This window comes from Equus przewalskii, chromosome 15 (genome assembly GCF_037783145.1).
Source record: "Equus przewalskii isolate Varuska chromosome 15, EquPr2, whole genome shotgun sequence".
Lineage (NCBI taxonomy): Eukaryota > Metazoa > Chordata > Mammalia > Perissodactyla > Equidae > Equus > Equus przewalskii.
Genome location: NC_091845.1, coordinates 40,519,478 through 40,535,812, shown reverse-complemented (window position 1 = coordinate 40,535,812; position 16,335 = coordinate 40,519,478). Strand labels below are relative to the sequence as shown.

General features: G+C 37.3%; 1 protein-coding gene across 50 annotated transcripts in view; it reads right to left on the bottom strand.

Moving 5' to 3' along the window:
* Nucleotides 1-16,335, bottom strand: part of MAP4 (microtubule associated protein 4) — a 186,573-nt gene that overhangs the window by 55,165 nt on the left and 115,073 nt on the right. For all 50 annotated transcript variants that reach the window (XM_070575508.1, XM_070575509.1, XM_070575518.1 and 47 more), the window contains 2 exons: nt 7,586-7,699; nt 1,455-1,568 (listed from right to left, as the gene is read on the bottom strand). In XM_070575508.1, the coding sequence (XP_070431609.1) occupies nt 1,455-1,568; nt 7,586-7,699 (228 nt within the window). The remainder of the gene's footprint in view (nt 1-1,454; nt 1,569-7,585; nt 7,700-16,335) is intronic.

Sequence of the window (16,335 nt, the reverse complement as noted above, 5' to 3'; positions counted from 1 at the left end):
TAGTGAGCGGAAAAGACAGAAGTCAAAGCCAAAATAAAAATATCAGGAGACTAGACACACAACTCAAAGTCAATTCACCTAACATTCTTCTCCCAAGAGATCTTCGGTCCAAAGAAAAGCATAAATGAAAAGCATTATTAGCTAGGATCTTTACAAATACAAAATTATAAGCATTGTTTGAAGTGAGATTTACTGATGATAGGTACTAAAGGAAACCAGAATATGTCACCCCAAAATATGCCTCTTTGACACAAAAATTATTTTGAGGGGCCAGCCCTGTGGCCCAGTGGCTAAGTTTGCGCACTCCGCTTCAGCCGTCCAGGGTTTCGCCGGTTCAGATCCTGAGTGTGGACATGGCACTGCTCATCAGGCCAAGATGAGGCGGCATCCCACATGCCACAGCTAGAATGACCCACAACTAAAAATATACAACTACATACCAGGGGGCTTTGGGGAGAAAAAGGAAAAATAAAATCTAAAAAATAAAAATAAAAAAAATAAAAATTATTTTGAGCTGCAGGCCATGAAGAAGCAGGAAATCCAGAGAAAGCACCTCACTTTCTGCCAAAAGGCAGAATATAAATTCTCCTTTTACTAGAGACAGACTCTCATCAGCCCAGAAAAAGGGCACCAGAGGAACCTACAAGCAAATCTTACTCCATTAGTTCCCCCCCCATATAATTACCTTCCCACAGTACGTTACTCTTGGAAGCCTAAAATTGCTTTCCTTGGTCCTGTCATTTCTCTACAAATGTATTGTTCTTTATTGAAGATGCTATATAAACTGAAATTCTGAGCTACCAGTTTGAGTTACTTTTCTCCTGTGTGATGTACACTGCATGCATTAATAACTGGGGGCAGTTAAAACCCCCAGTTAATAAAAACACTGGGGTTTTTTTCTCTTGTTAATCTGTCTTTTTGTTAAAGAGTACCAACTGAAAACCTAAGATGGACAGAAGTAAAGTGTTGCCTCCCCTATAGTACTCTGGCCACATTCATGTTAAAAGTTATACAAAACCAGGAATGAGAATACTACTAATTGATAACTAAGATCTGTTTAATGTTTACTATGTATTGGACACTATGTGAAGTGCTTTTACATAATTTTATTTAATCATCACCACATCTTTAAGGTAGGGACAAGTGTTGGCCCCATTTTACAGATAAAGAAACCAAAATTTAGGGAGGACGTAACTTGCTCGAGACCATTAGCTAGTAAAATGTGAAGACAGAATCTGGCTCTAGGATATAAGATTCAAAATCCCATGAGAGGAGGTAAGTAGCCCCTGAGTAGCCTAACTGTGAATTCTCTCCTGTGACTCATCTAAAAAGAGCCTTCTCACAGCCAAAGCCCCCAAAGCTGACTTTGCCTAGTGGTTTACTTCAAAGGTGATGAGTGAAAGCTACATTAATTGTCTGGAATTAAGAAATAAATCCAGTAGGAGAAGTCATACCATAACTGTCTTCCAAGGGATTATTTTGTTCTACAAATGCTGAAGCACTGGTTGTTCCACTGGGGAGAAAGAGCAATTCTTCCAGGCCATCATCATGGTGCATCTTAAAGGGATCTGGAATAAAGAAGGAATTTAAAACACATTCCCAGTGAATACAACTAGAAAGATTAGCACTCCTTTTATCCTAAGATAAATATTGATTAGTTACCTGTATGTTGTCAATAGTAAGTTAAATAAGTTGAGATAATATGTGACTGAGCATGGCAGGGAATCAATAAATATTCACTAATTCATTTGTTATGAGTTAAAAATATGTAATCTCCTATTCTCTAAGATTTGATTATCTAAATCAGTCAACAAATATATAAAACTAAAAGCACACCTAATGCTTAATTCTGTGATATACTAAGATGTGAAAGTATAGGTATAATTAAACTTTCAATATATATTTACATAGTAGATATTCATTTTAGGTTATTAAAAAAAAATACAGCCAGAACAAGTAAAAAAGACATTTTCACCTCATGTGGACATCATGAAGAAAACGGCATTTCAAAAGCTGTCTGAATGAGACAGGGTGAACAGCTGGCATCTTGAAAGGAGAAATAAGCTCTAGACTCAGGATTGGCATGAGTAAAGCCACTCAAAACATCAAGTAAACTCTGTGCCTTCTTACACAGAAAAAGAGCAAAACTAGTCAGGCCAAGCAAGAAGCTGGCTCTCCAGAAAGGCCTTCTCAAAATCTAGCACACATCTGTATTACCCTGAAGGCTTATAAGAAAACAGATTACTGGGCCCTAAGTATCTGCATTTCTAACTAGTTCCTTGGGAAATGCTAATGACTCATTCCCTTTAGGCACTTCAACTGTCAGAGGCAACTGCATAAAAAGCCCATTCTTGAGGCTCTGAGGCAGCTACACCACCCTCTTCTAGTAAGATTTCAGGATTAGGAGCGACCACGGCATTGGGGAGCATGAACAAGGAGATGGTAAACTGAAAAACTATTGGGGATAGAGGAGGCCCCAGTGCTGCTTCTTCAGAACAGCAGGAGAGCTGGAACATGAGCGAGATTACAAACATTCATTCTCCCTGTTCTTACTTGGTTTGGGGTAGCTGCTGCTTGCTCCACCTCTCACACTTCCACTGAAGGAAAACAGGATGCTTAAACCATCAACGAGAATAACTGCTGAATGGTTTGCATTAGGATGGTAGATTGCTAAATCACATTACTTTTTTACTGGGTGCTTACAACATGGCAGACCCTGTGTGCTCTAAAAACCCAAAGATGTATAAGGTCAGGGTTGAGAATATTTAGCAGAGGGATACATTTTAGTTCAAGTCAAGAAAGATCTTCACTTGATAAATATTTAAGCTGAGAATTAAAGAACTGAGTGGTCAGGGGGAGAGAGGAAGACCTTTTCTGTATCTGCATTCCCTCCCTTAGTGATCTCATCCAATCTCACAGTTTAAAATTCCTTCTATAAGTTAACGACACTTAAATTTGTATCTCCAACCATTTAAACCTCTCCTCTTATTTCTTGACTTTTATATCAAATTGCCAACTCTTAATGTATAAAATAAAGCCAAAATGTAACGTTTCCCAAATGACTCCTCACACAGTCTTCTCATCTCTAATGGCATTCTATTTTTTTGGTCAGAAACCTTGGAGTCACCCTTGACTTCTCTCTTTCATACACCATATCCAATTAATCAGAAAATCCAGCTGACTTCACCTTCAAAATGTCCCCCAGAATCTATTTCTTCTGCATCTCCACTGATTAGAGTGTCTCACAAGGGTGCAATCAAGGCATTGGCTGGGGCTGTGATCATCTGAAGATCTGACTGTGGCTGGAGAACCTGTCTATACAATGGCTTACTCACGTGGCTGCTGACTAGAGACTCTGTTCCTCCCCTAAGTGTGCCTCTCCATAGCAGCTTGCTGTCCCCAGGGTAGGTAAACCCAGAGTAATCAAGATGGAAGCCACAATGTCTTTTGTAACCTAATCTTAGAAATGACATACCATTATTTCTGCCATCTATTCTATTGGTCACATAGACCAAGCCTGGTACAATGTAGGAGGTGACAACACAAGGCTATGAATACCAGGAGGTGGGGATCATTGGAGCCATCTTGGAGGCTGGCTACCACACCTGACTTGCAGAACATTATACTCTTCTGAGTTTTCTCTAACCTCAAAACTGACCATTCCTTTGAAGGTAACTTCCTGACTTGAATTAGTAATTAAAAACTACTCACAAAGAAAAGCCCTGGCCATGATGGCTTCACTTATGAACTCCACCAAACATTTAAAGAAGAATTAAAACCAATTCTTCATAAACACTTCCAAAATAATTGAAAAGGGGAGAACACTTCCCAACTCATTCTTTGAAACCAGTATTACCCTGATACCAAAACTAGACAAAGACATCACAAGAAAACTACAAATCAATATCCCCTCTGAATATAGATGCAAAAATCCTCAACAAATATGTTTATATAAGTACAAGCATATAAAACAAATTATGCACCATGACCAAATGGGAAGCATCCCAAGAATGCAAGGTTGGTTTAATACCCAGAAATCAAGTAACATAATATGTACATATCACTAGAATGAAAAATAAAACCACATGATCATCTCAATAGATGCAGAAAAACCACTTGACAAAATCCAACACCCTTTCATGATAAATCACTCAACAAATTAGGAATAGAAGGCATTTTCCTTAATCTGATAAATGTCATTCACAAAAAACTCACAGCTAACACGATACTTAAAGGTGAAAGACTGGATGCTTTCCTGCTAAGACCAAGGACAAAACAAGGATGTCTGCTCTCACCAATTCTATATAACACTATACTGAAGGTTCTAGCCAGGACAATTAGGCAAGAAAAAGAAACAGTGGTATCCAGATTGGAAAGGAAGAAGTGAATTACATTTGTAGATGAGATAATCTTACAGTTAGAAAATCCTAAGGAATCCATTAAAAAACAACTAGAAGATAAAAGATCAACATACAAAAATCAACTGTATGTCTATACCTTGCAATAAACAACATGAAAATGCAATTAAGAAAACAACTCCACTCACTCATAGCATCAAAAGAATATTAGAAATAAGTTGTACAAAAGGGAGTATAAAATTTATACTCTGGGGGATAGCCTGGTGGTGTAGTGGTTAATTTCGTGTGCTCCACTTCAGTGGCCCAGGGTTTGTGGGTTCAGATCTCAGATGCAGATCTACACACTGCTCATCAAGCCATGCTGTGGTGGCATCCCACATACAAAAAATAGAGGAAGACTGCCACAGACGCTAGCTCAGTGACAATCTTCCTCAAGTGAAAAAAGGGAAGATTGGCAACAGATGTTAATTCAGGGCCAGTCTTTCTCACCAAAAAAAGGCAAAAAAATTATACTCTGAAAACTACAAAAATATAGTAGAAAGACATAAGATATAAACAAATGGAAAAACATTCCATGTTTATAGCTTGGAAGATAACATTGCTAAAATGGCAAAACTCCCCAAATTGATCTACAGATTCAACATAATTCCTATCAGAATCCCAGCTGACTTCTTTATAGATATTGACAAGCTGGTTCTAAAATTCACATGAAATTGCAAAGGACTTGGAATAGCCAAAACAATCATCAAAAGGAACAAAGTAGGAAGACTCATACTTTGCAACTGCAAAACTTACCACAAAGCAACAGTAATCGTGACAGTATAGTAACAGCATAAGGACAGATATATAGATCAATGGAAAGGAACTAAGAGTTGAGAAACAAAACCATGTGTCTATGGTCAATAGATTTTCAACAAGGGAGCCAAGACCATTCAATGGGGAAAAATAGTCTTCAAAACAAGGAGTTGGGACAACTGGATATCTACATGCAAAAGAAGGCATCTGGACCTCTATCTCTCACCATATACAAAAATTAAGTCACAGTGGATCAAAGACCTCAAAACAAGAGCCAAAACTATAAAATTTTTAGAAGAAAACATAACAATACATCTTCATGACCTCTGATTTGGCAATAGATTCTTAGATATGATACCAAAGCATGAGCAACAAAAGAAAAACTAGATAAATCGGATTTCATCAAAATTAAAAACTTTTGTGTACCAAAGGACATCAAGAAAATTAGAAGACAACCTACAAAATGGGAAAAAAATATTTGCAAATCATAAATCTGGTAAGGGTCTAGTATGCAGAATATATAAAGAACTCTTACAGCACAACAGAAAGAAAAACCAATTAAAAAATGGGCAAACGGGTCCGGCCTGGTGGTGTAGTGATTAAGTCTGCATGCTCTACTTTGGTGGCCAGGGGTTCACAGGTTCGGATCCTGGGTGCAGACCTACACACTGCTCATCAAGCCATGCTATGGCAGCGTCCCACATTTGAGATAGAGGAAGATTGGCATAGATGTTAGCTCAGTGACAATCTTCCTCATGCAAAAAGAGAAAGATTGGCAACAGATGTTAGCTCAGGGCCAATCTTCCTCATCAAAAACAAAAGGGGAGGTGGGGGGGAAGGGATCTGAATACACATTTCTCCAAGGAAGATATACAAATGGCCAATAAGCACATAAAAAGATAAAAAGATAACCAACATCACTAGTCACTAGGAAAACGCAAATCAAAATGACAGTAAGATACCATTTCACATCCACTAGGTTAGCTATAATTTTTTTTAAAGGCAAGTGTTTTCAAGGATATGGAAGAATTGCAAACCTCATACATTACTGGTGGGAATATACAATGGTACAGTTGCTTTAGAAAACAGCTTGGCAATTCCTCAAATGATTAAACATATAGTTAGCATCTGATCAGCAATTCCAATCTAGGTATATACCCAGGAGAAATGAAAATAAATGTCTACACAAAAACTTGTATATGAATGTTCAAAACATCCTTATTCACAACAGTAAAAAATGGAAACCAAAATGTCCAGCAACTGATGAACAGATAAACAAAATACAGTATATCCAGAGAATGGAATATTATGCATCCGTATAAAAGAACAAAGTACTGATCCATGCCACAAAATGTATGAACCTTGAAAACACTGTGCTAAATGAAAAAAGCCAGTTGCAAAAGACCACATATTAAATGATTCCATTTATACAAAATGTCCACAATAGGTAAATTTATGGAGACAGAAAGTAGATTAGTGGTTGCTCACGGCTAGAGTGGATAAACAGAAAGGGGGTGATATTTAAAGAGAACAGGGTTTCTTTTTGAGGTGATAAAAATGTTCTAAAATTAACTCTGGTGATGGCTGTACATACGTATGAATATAACAAAATAAACTGAATTGTACACTTTAAATGGACAAATTGTATGGTATGTGAATTATATCTCAATAAAGCTGTTTTTAAAAATTACCATATATGTAGGATAGCAAATAACTGGAGAATGATATAGAAAATCAAGTACTAGATCATTTGGAAGCAGCTGTGAGCACCTTCTAAGTTAGACAGCAAAAAAAGAAGCCACACATAGGTGGAAACAAATAACTCGGACTCTCAATCTAGTTAACTTTGACATGGAGGTATCAATGCTATTGCTTTGAGGCTCTTTTTCACTCCATTCCTCTCACCACTTCTAGCTCGAGTCAACTACAGATAGGCTTTTTGTCTCTATAGATTAGTTTGAATTTTAAGGAAATTGGGTATGACTCTTCATTTTCTCTTCTGTCAAATAAAGATAACACATACTTGGCAGAGTTAGATATGAAAAATAGATAATATGTATATAAAGGCTCTAGCACTATGTCTGGCACAAAACAGGCACTCAACAAATGGTGCTGTTATTACTGTAATAATTCCTTTTGGAAGAATTAGAATTCTAAATTACTGCTGATCATTTAGTCTTCAATGAATATGAATTTCAGTTAATTTACTCAAAACAGTTTTTGAAGGGGAGACAACTAGAGGGACATGTGTCTCAGAACAGATAAACAGAGAGGAGAAAGGGTCAACTAAATGTTCACGGGAACTAATTATACCTTGGTTGTGCTTTATGAGCTTTATTTAGGCTATAACATTTTATCTGAGTGGCATTTGTGGCTTTTTCACGTTTATGTCATAGTTCACATTCAGCAGTCACAGCTAAGCCTGCACTTACCAGTCTGGATAGGATTCACCACTTGCTCGGGTTGGAAGCAAAAGTTTGTATTTTCTGGCCAGTTCTGATATCCCTGGTAGGCCATGTTCTCTTCAAGGAATTCAGTTGGAGATCCTTCAAATAGAAACATGAAACAAAAGTTACACGGTATCACCTTTCTCCTACACTAGAGTTGAGTTTCTACGAGTACTACAGCTAGTACAGTAAACAGTCATACCCAGCTAGTGCCTTTGAAGAAAAATTTTTTAAATTTTAAGATAGAAGGAAATAAAGAACTGGAAAACATAAGTTATTATACGGTTAAAAATACTGTAGGAGGACTTCTCATTATGGACATGTAAGAAGGTTAGTGATTTTTATCCACAAAAGAACAAGTATAAAATTGGACAAAATTGTGAAAAGCGATCATTTCAAGTCATTGGAATTAAAAACAAAAAGTCTGATCTGGTGCCGGCCCAGTAGCACAGCAGTTGAGTTCACACGCTCTGCTTCAGCAGCCCGGGGTTCATGGGTTCAGATCCCAGGTGCAGACCTACACACCGCTCATCAATCCAAGCTGTGGCAGCATCCCACATAAAAAATAGAGGAAGACTGGCAAAGACGTTTACTCAGGGACAATCTTCCTCAAAAAAAAAAAAAAACCCAACCCAGATCTAATTAAAGGGAAAGATAGATAAACCATGTTCATGAATGGAAGATTCAATATTGTTAAGATGGTAATTCTCAAACTGTCCAATAAATTCTCAAACTGACAATTAAAAATCCCAGCAGAACGTTTTGAAGATACCAACAAGTTCATTCCACAATTTATATGGAAATGGAAAAAACAATAGAATAGCCCAAACAATTTTCAATAAAAACAAACTGGAGGATTTATATTACCTGATTTCAAAAGTTACTACAAATGTACAGAAACAGAGTCAATGTGTATAGAACGTACATAAGATAAATGGAACAGAACAGAGTTTAGAAAGAAATCAACACACTGTTTTGGTCAATTGGTTTATAACAAAGGTGCCAATATAATTCAATGGGGAAAGGATACCTTTTCCAACAAATGGTACAAAAACAGCTGGACACTTACCTCACACCATATGCAAAAACTAACTCCAAATAGATTAAAGACCTAAATACAAAGAGCTAAAATTAAAAAAAACTTGGGGAAGAAGAGGAGAAAACTCTCTGTGACCTTGGAGGATTAGACACAGATTTCTTAGGCATGTCACCAAAAGCACAATCCACAAAAGACAAGACTGATAAATTGGACAGCATCAAAATTTAAAATGTTTGCTTTTCAAAGATACCATTAAGAAAATGAAAAGAGAAGCCAAAGACTGGGAGAAAATATTTGCAAATCATAAATCTGATAAAGACCTGTATGCAGAAGAGATTAAAATCTTTTTTTTTTTTTTTTTTGAGGAAGATTAGCCCTAAGCTAACTACTGCCAGTCCTCCTCTTTTTTGCTGAGGAAGCCTGGCCCTGAGCTAACATCGTGCCCATCTTCCTCTACTTTATACGTGGGACGCCTACCACAGCATGGTGTGCCAAGCGGTGCCACGTCCGCACCCAGGATGCGAACCAGAGAACCCCAGGCCGCCCAGAAGCGGAACGTGCGAATTTAACCACTGCGCCACCGGGCCGGTCCCTAAAATCTCTTATAACACAACTATAATTACATTCTACGTTAGGTCAGTTTTAACGAGAGAAACAAGTTCATTTATCATGTTAAAAACAATATTTATACGAATTTAAATATTGGTACATATTTGTAGCAAATATTTGGTACAAAACTTAACTACTGGTAATATAGTGATTGTTCAAAACTGTGTTTAGGTATTTAACATGGGGAAATAGCTATTTCACTCTAACTTTTTGTTTAGTTTTGCTTATACTTGTAATGAACAATGTGTACAGTTTTTGTTTCCCTACCGTTTGTTCTGATTATATTTATTAAAATGTTATTGTTTGTTGAATCTAATGATAAAAAATTGAGACATAAAAAGGCAATCTCTTACAACACAATTACAAAATAAACAATTTTAAAATGGGCAAAGATTTCAAAAGATATTTTCACCAAAGGAAATATACAAACGGGCGATATGCACATGAAAAGAAGCTCATCGTCATCAATCGTTAGGGAAATGCAAATTAAAACCAGCACAAGATACCACTGCACAACCACTAAAATGGCAAAAATCAAAAAGACTTACAATACCAGGTATTTGAGAAGATGTGGACAAACGGAAAGCCTCTTTCATTCTTGGAGGAAATGTAAAATGGTACAGCTACTTTGGAAAATAGTTTGATGGTTTCCTTTTCTTTTTTTTAATAACAACTTAATTGAGATATAAATTCATGCTTTTCATGTGTAGAACCCAGTGGTTTTTGGTATATTCAGAAAGTTATACAACTATCACCACTGCCTAACTTGAGAACATTTTCATTACTCTAAAAAAAAAAAATCCTATACCCATTTTCCTTTCGCTCTTTCTCCTAGCCTCTAGCAATCACTAATCTATTTTCTGTTTCTATAGATTTGCCTATTCTAGATATTTCATATAATCATAATCATACAATATACAGCCTTTTGTGAATGGCTTCTTTCATTTAGCACAACGTTTCCAAGGTTTATCCATGTTGTAGCATGTATTAGAACTTCATTCCCTTTTTATAGCCAAATAATATTCTGCTATATGGATATACCACACTTTGTTTACCCATTCATCTGTTGACATTTGGTTGTTTCTATTTTTGGTTATTGTAAACAATGCTGCTATGAACATTCAAGAATATTTCAAGAACATTTCAAAGTGGCTCCATCATTTTACAATCCCATCAGCAATGCATCAGGGCTTCAATTTCTCTACATCTTCACCAACACCTGCAATTATGCGTCTTTTTATTTTAGCCATTCTAGATGTGAGTATGAAGTGGTATCTCATTTTGGTTTTGATTTGCATTTCCCTAACTACTAATGATATTATGCATCTTTTCATGTGCTAATTGGTCATTTGTATGTTTTATTTTTTAAAGAAATGTCTATTCAAATCACCCATTTTTAAAATAAGCCTTTTATATTATTATTGAGATGTAAGATTCACTTTCTTGACGACATCCTTGGAACGTAAGTTTTTAATCTTCTTTTTTTTTGAGGAAGATTAGCCCTGAGCTAACATCTGCCAATCCTCCTCGTTTTTGCTGAGGAAGACTGGCCTTGAGCTAACATCATGCCCATCTTCCTCTATTTTATATGAGGGACACCTGCCACAGCATGGCTTCATAAGCAGTACATAGGTCCACACCTGGGATCCAAACTGGCGAACCCCAGGCCACCAAAGCAGAACCACTGTGCTACTGGGCTCACCCCCAAGTTTTTAATTTTGATTAAGTTCAATTTATCTACTTTTCTTTTGTCACATACTTTTGGTATCAAATCTAAGAAACCACTGACTAATTCAAGGTTATAAAGATTTATGCCTACGTTTTCTTCTAGAGTTTTATAGTTTTACCCCTTACATTTAGGTCTAGATCCATTTTGAGTTAATTTTTTATACAGTGTTAGGGAAGGATCCCAACTTCATTCTTTTGCATACAGATATCCAGTTTTCCTAGCACCATTTACTGAAAAGAGTATTCTTCCGTCAGTGATTTATCTTGACACCTCTGTTGAAAAATGTAAGAGTTTATTTCTAGACATTGACAGTTTCTTAAAATGTTAAAACACAGACTTTCTACACGGCCCAACAGTTTTATTCCTAGGTATCTACCCAAGAGAAATGAAAGTATCTGTCTATACAAAGACTAATATATGAATGTTTACAGCCACATTACTCAAATAGCTAAAAATTGGAAACACCCAATACTCAACAACTGGTGAACAGATAAACAAAATATGGTACATACATATAGAAATACTACTCAGCTGTAAATGGAAATGAACTGCTGATAAACACTTCAACATGGATGAACCTAAAAAGCATTATGTTAAATGAGAAAAGCAAGACACAAAAGACCATATATTGTATGATTCCATTTAGATGAACTTTCTAGAAAAGACACAACTAAAAAAGACAGGCGGTAGATCAGTGGTTGCCTAGACTGTACGCAGGAATGGGGATTGAGTGTAAATGGGCTCAGGAGAACTTTTAGGGTGGTAAAAACATTTGAAAAATAAATTATGGTGATAACTGCACAACTCTATAAATTTACTAAAAGTCATTGACTTGAACACTTTAATGGGTGAATTTTATGGTATGTAAATTATACCTCAATAAAGCTGTTTAAAAAAAAGGCTAGCACTTCCAAGTCGCCTTTAGTACATACCTCCTTGTTAGGGGCGAAGAACTTTTGTTCAGAAGTGTGTGGGAGTGAGGAAAGGAGTTTTGAAAGGCTGAATAGCTACAGTAACGTTTGAAGTTTCCCTACTGCCTTGCTTCTGGAAAACAGACTAAGACTCAAAGAAGATGTACCTGGGAGAAGGAGAAGGCCCAGCCACCGGGTACTTATAAAAAGATCCACGGTTAATACATCTATCGCTAATCTTAAGGCAAACTGTGAGGGTAAGTGGCAGGACTGTCCCTCTTTTATTACTAACCAACTCATCAGGCTGCCTGTAGGTGTAAATTTTCCCTTTCAGGGTTGCCCTGTTTCACAGAATCATTCAAATCTGATTTCATCTACATGAACTGGTTTGGGGAAAGAGGAGGGAAGAGGAACGAAACACAATTATTTATCCTAGATTTGCATTTCCTGCAATGTACCTTCAGGAATATCTCCTGAGAGGAGGTTAGATATCTGAGGATTTTCTTTTTCTATAAACTTTTTTATTTAAGCATAATAAACATGTGGATTTTAAGTTATTTTTCATGCCTGCAAGAATGGAAAGGGGATAATATATTTTTAATTATTTGAATTATCGTTTTATAACTAACACTCTTCTTACATAAACAAAACACCTAATCCCTAAGAAATTCATCTGTTGAAGGGAGAGTTAACTTTGTAAATGACACAGGCCTCCCGTGTCGTCTGTCAACCAGAGCCACTAGCAGGAATTGTTTCTCCCTGGAGAGTATGTGTACTGACCTGCACACAACAAAGAAACTTCTGCTGCTATAAGTTATAAAAGAAGGAAGTACATCAGTTCTTCAGAAGAAAGAGACTTTTCCAAATTTTACGCAGTATTTGTCACAAGTGTCTTTTTAAGATGGAAACTGATCATCACAATTGTCTTTCATCAGTAACAGTCTACAACAGATATAGAGATGTTCCACACATAGCTATTCCCTAGGGGAACTCTCAATAAATGACAAAAGTACAAAAGTAAACACACGTCCTATTGTGGTACCACCTGGGGCCAAGGAGAAGAGAAAAACTTAGTAATACAGTTCAGATATGGAGTATACTACCAGAAGGAACTGAAACATCCTGCCATGTGGTCCTGTAAAATTCACGTCTCAGCTCCTCCAGAGGTTTAAGCGCGCCCCCTCCTTTTGATCTCTCCCCAGTATTCTGTCCCTCCTCTAGCTTTAAGAGAACCAACTTTAAATGGCATTTCAACACAATGAAGTTCTTGAGAGCTGACTGAGGTCAAACTGGGTTAATTGTGTGGTTTAATTTTCTGTAATACCTTGTATGTATTCACCACTATTTCAGCAGATATATAGGGTCAACTTTGTATAGGCTACATATTTGCTTGTAGACTGTGCTGGAGAAGAAGTCTAAAGGCTGACTGAAACAATAAGACTCAGGCACTAAGTAAAATTCTCAGGAGAGAGACAAGACAGCAAGAACTAATCCACTGGTGACTAGGCAGCTCTGAAATAACAGCACCAAGAAATACGAAATAATAAAAAAAACAGAGACTGAGGTTCTTCATCTCAATTTTCCCCAGGCAAACTTCACCCTTTCAATACTTTTTGGTCTCTTTTTCTATCTGCTATATACTGCTGGTGTATATGATTTTAGTTATTTACAGGGAGTCCAAGAAAAGAAATAGAAAAATAAGAGGCATCAAAAAAGAGTTACCTTATTTACTCTTAATTATTAATTGATAGGTACTTTTCTTACAAGCAATATTAGTGCTGCTCACAATTTGTATATTACTAACAAAAACCCAAGTTTGTGACCCCTACTATTCATATCCTTGGCTCTTTCCTTATCTGTTTTTTTTCCCTCTAGTGGCAACCTAAGAACTTTAGAGTAGAAGGCACTTAGAGATCATCCAGTGCAAACCCCTGAAGTTTAAACCATACCACATTTGTCCAGGTCATTTATTTATCTATTTAAGCACCCACTATGTGCTAGCCACTATTCCAGGTATTAGTGATAGAGCAGCAAACCAAATGGTGAAAGGTCTTGCTCTCATGGAGCTTTGATCACTCTCATCCCCAATACACTGTGCTTGGGCACTACGAAAACAAAGCAGCAAGTACTAGGTTAGTGGAAGGTTTAAGATACGCCCAAAGATGCAAATCTCTGCAAGCCTCAGTTTTCATGTCTAATACCTGCCTTACTTACTTCATAAGGTTGAGGCAGGATATGTGAAAGTGCTTAGAAAACCATGAGAAATATACTTAATTATTGCTAATCCTACAACAACTACTACGTGTTATGCAGGATAAGTGTCTACAATAGCAAGCACTAAGTATTGCTATCAGAATTTAAAGAAAGGTTACATGATACGGCTGTGGGATGATCTGGAATACTTCCTGTAGAAGATTAGACTTTAATTGGACTCGGAAGGATAGTTAGGAGGATATAATTAAGTGGAGTTGGGAGACTGAGAAAGAGACAAAGTTGGGAAGATATCGAGCAGAGCAAAATATGAGGTAAGACCATAGGCAAGAATGGGAAAATAAAGACCACACTAATTTGGCTGGAACACACTTGTGGAGGGCAGTAGTTCTTCACAGAAGGCAGCTAGAGAATAGCTAGAGTGCCAAAGGCCAAAGAGAGAAGACCTCAAGATTTGTTTGCCTGCCTCCCTTCTAAAGCAGAACCACTCTATTCCCTTCCAGATGGTCCTGGTATGGCTGTTGACCATAGCGTTTTGCCTTCCTGACCAAAAGGGTAGACTTGTGATTCAAGCAGGTCCAAAGTCCTTTGGAGAAATTTGATACATAAACATTTTGGATCTTGAGCCAGCCATAAGGATACACCTGGGCTACCAGTGGCCCTCTTTCCCTCCCTGAAAGAATGTGCCTGAGAAGGACACCAAAGGGGGGCCTGGGGAGGACAGAGGGAAGAATGGAAGAGTGGGAGTAAGGTGGCGTAAGAGAGAGAAGCAGAGAAAGAGAAAAAAAGGGGAGGAGAGAAAGCAAGAAAGAAGAGAGATTTATGAGCCAAATACTATTCTAAAAGCTTTACATATTTAAAAAAAAATCTAGCTGTAGGCAGCCAACAAAGATATAAATGTACACTGCCTAGTTATAATTGTAAGTAAACTGAGGAAATATAAAATGTAAAAAGTAAAAAATACACATTTTGCCTAGATCTGTCTGAGGGTTTCTTCATAGGACAGAAAAGAAATCTAAACTAAATCCAAAAAGTAATCTAATATGATATTAAAGAAAGAAAACTGGACTGCAAATCAAGAGATCAAGGTTCCAATCCTGGCTCTGCCACTTAACTATTGGTGTGATCTCAAGACTTTTTAGAGCCACAGACTATTCATCTAGAGTAAGAAAAATAATAATAGGGTATTTTTAAAAAAGTATTTTAATTCTGAAATTAAATTTTGAGGCTTTTGATTTATCCATTCATCTTTATATCCCTCAAAAACCTGGTAAAATATAACTTACACATAAGTACTCAGTAGTTTGGGTCGTTTTTTAGAGATACAGACTGAGGGCCGGTCCCGTGGCCGAGTGGTTAAGTTCATGCGCTCCGCTTTGGTGGCCCAGGGTTTTGCTGGTTCAGATCCTGGGCACGGACATGGCACCACTCATCGAGCCATGCTGAGGCAGCATCCCACATGCCACAACTAGAAGGACCCACAACTAAAAACACACAAGTATGTACCGGGGGACTTTCGGGAGAAAAAGGAAAAATAAAATCTTTGAAAAAGAAGAGATACAGACTGATACAAAGATAGAATGATAACGATGTCATAAAACCATCCAGGGTTCAGTGGAGGGAGTAAGTGGGTGTTGGATGAAATCAGACTGCCCATGGAAAGATCAAATAACCTACTAAAGAGTCTGCCTCTAGTCTGACTCTCCTCTTCTTAACATAAAACATGTTCCTATTATTTCCTGGTTTACAACTCTTCAACGTCTCCTAACCCATGGATTACAGGGAAAATTTATACCCCACAGGATTCTATACAAGCCAGGCTTAAATAATGAGTCAACATGATTAATCATCCAGTCCACCTCATGCATCCCACTTCCCAGCTACCCATACTATTCCTTACCCACAGCCCTCTATTCTATTATATAAGCTGTTCTATCCATCTAGAATACCTTACTTAGCTCCCTCCACGCTGTTTGCCTGCCCAAGGCTTACTCATCCTTTCAGGGTCACTCCTCTAGGAAATATTTGCAGGTACAACCCTTCTTAAACACAGGGACTTCTGCCCTCAGTGTTCTCATGGCAGCCTGTGCATACACTTAAACACCTGACTATAAGATCTGGCTTATCCACTCTATGGTTAGCCACTTGAGAACAAGAACTATGCCTTCCCATTCAGTATTCCCAGAATGATATACTGTGCCTGACACCTAGATGGTACCCAATAAATGGTTGTTGA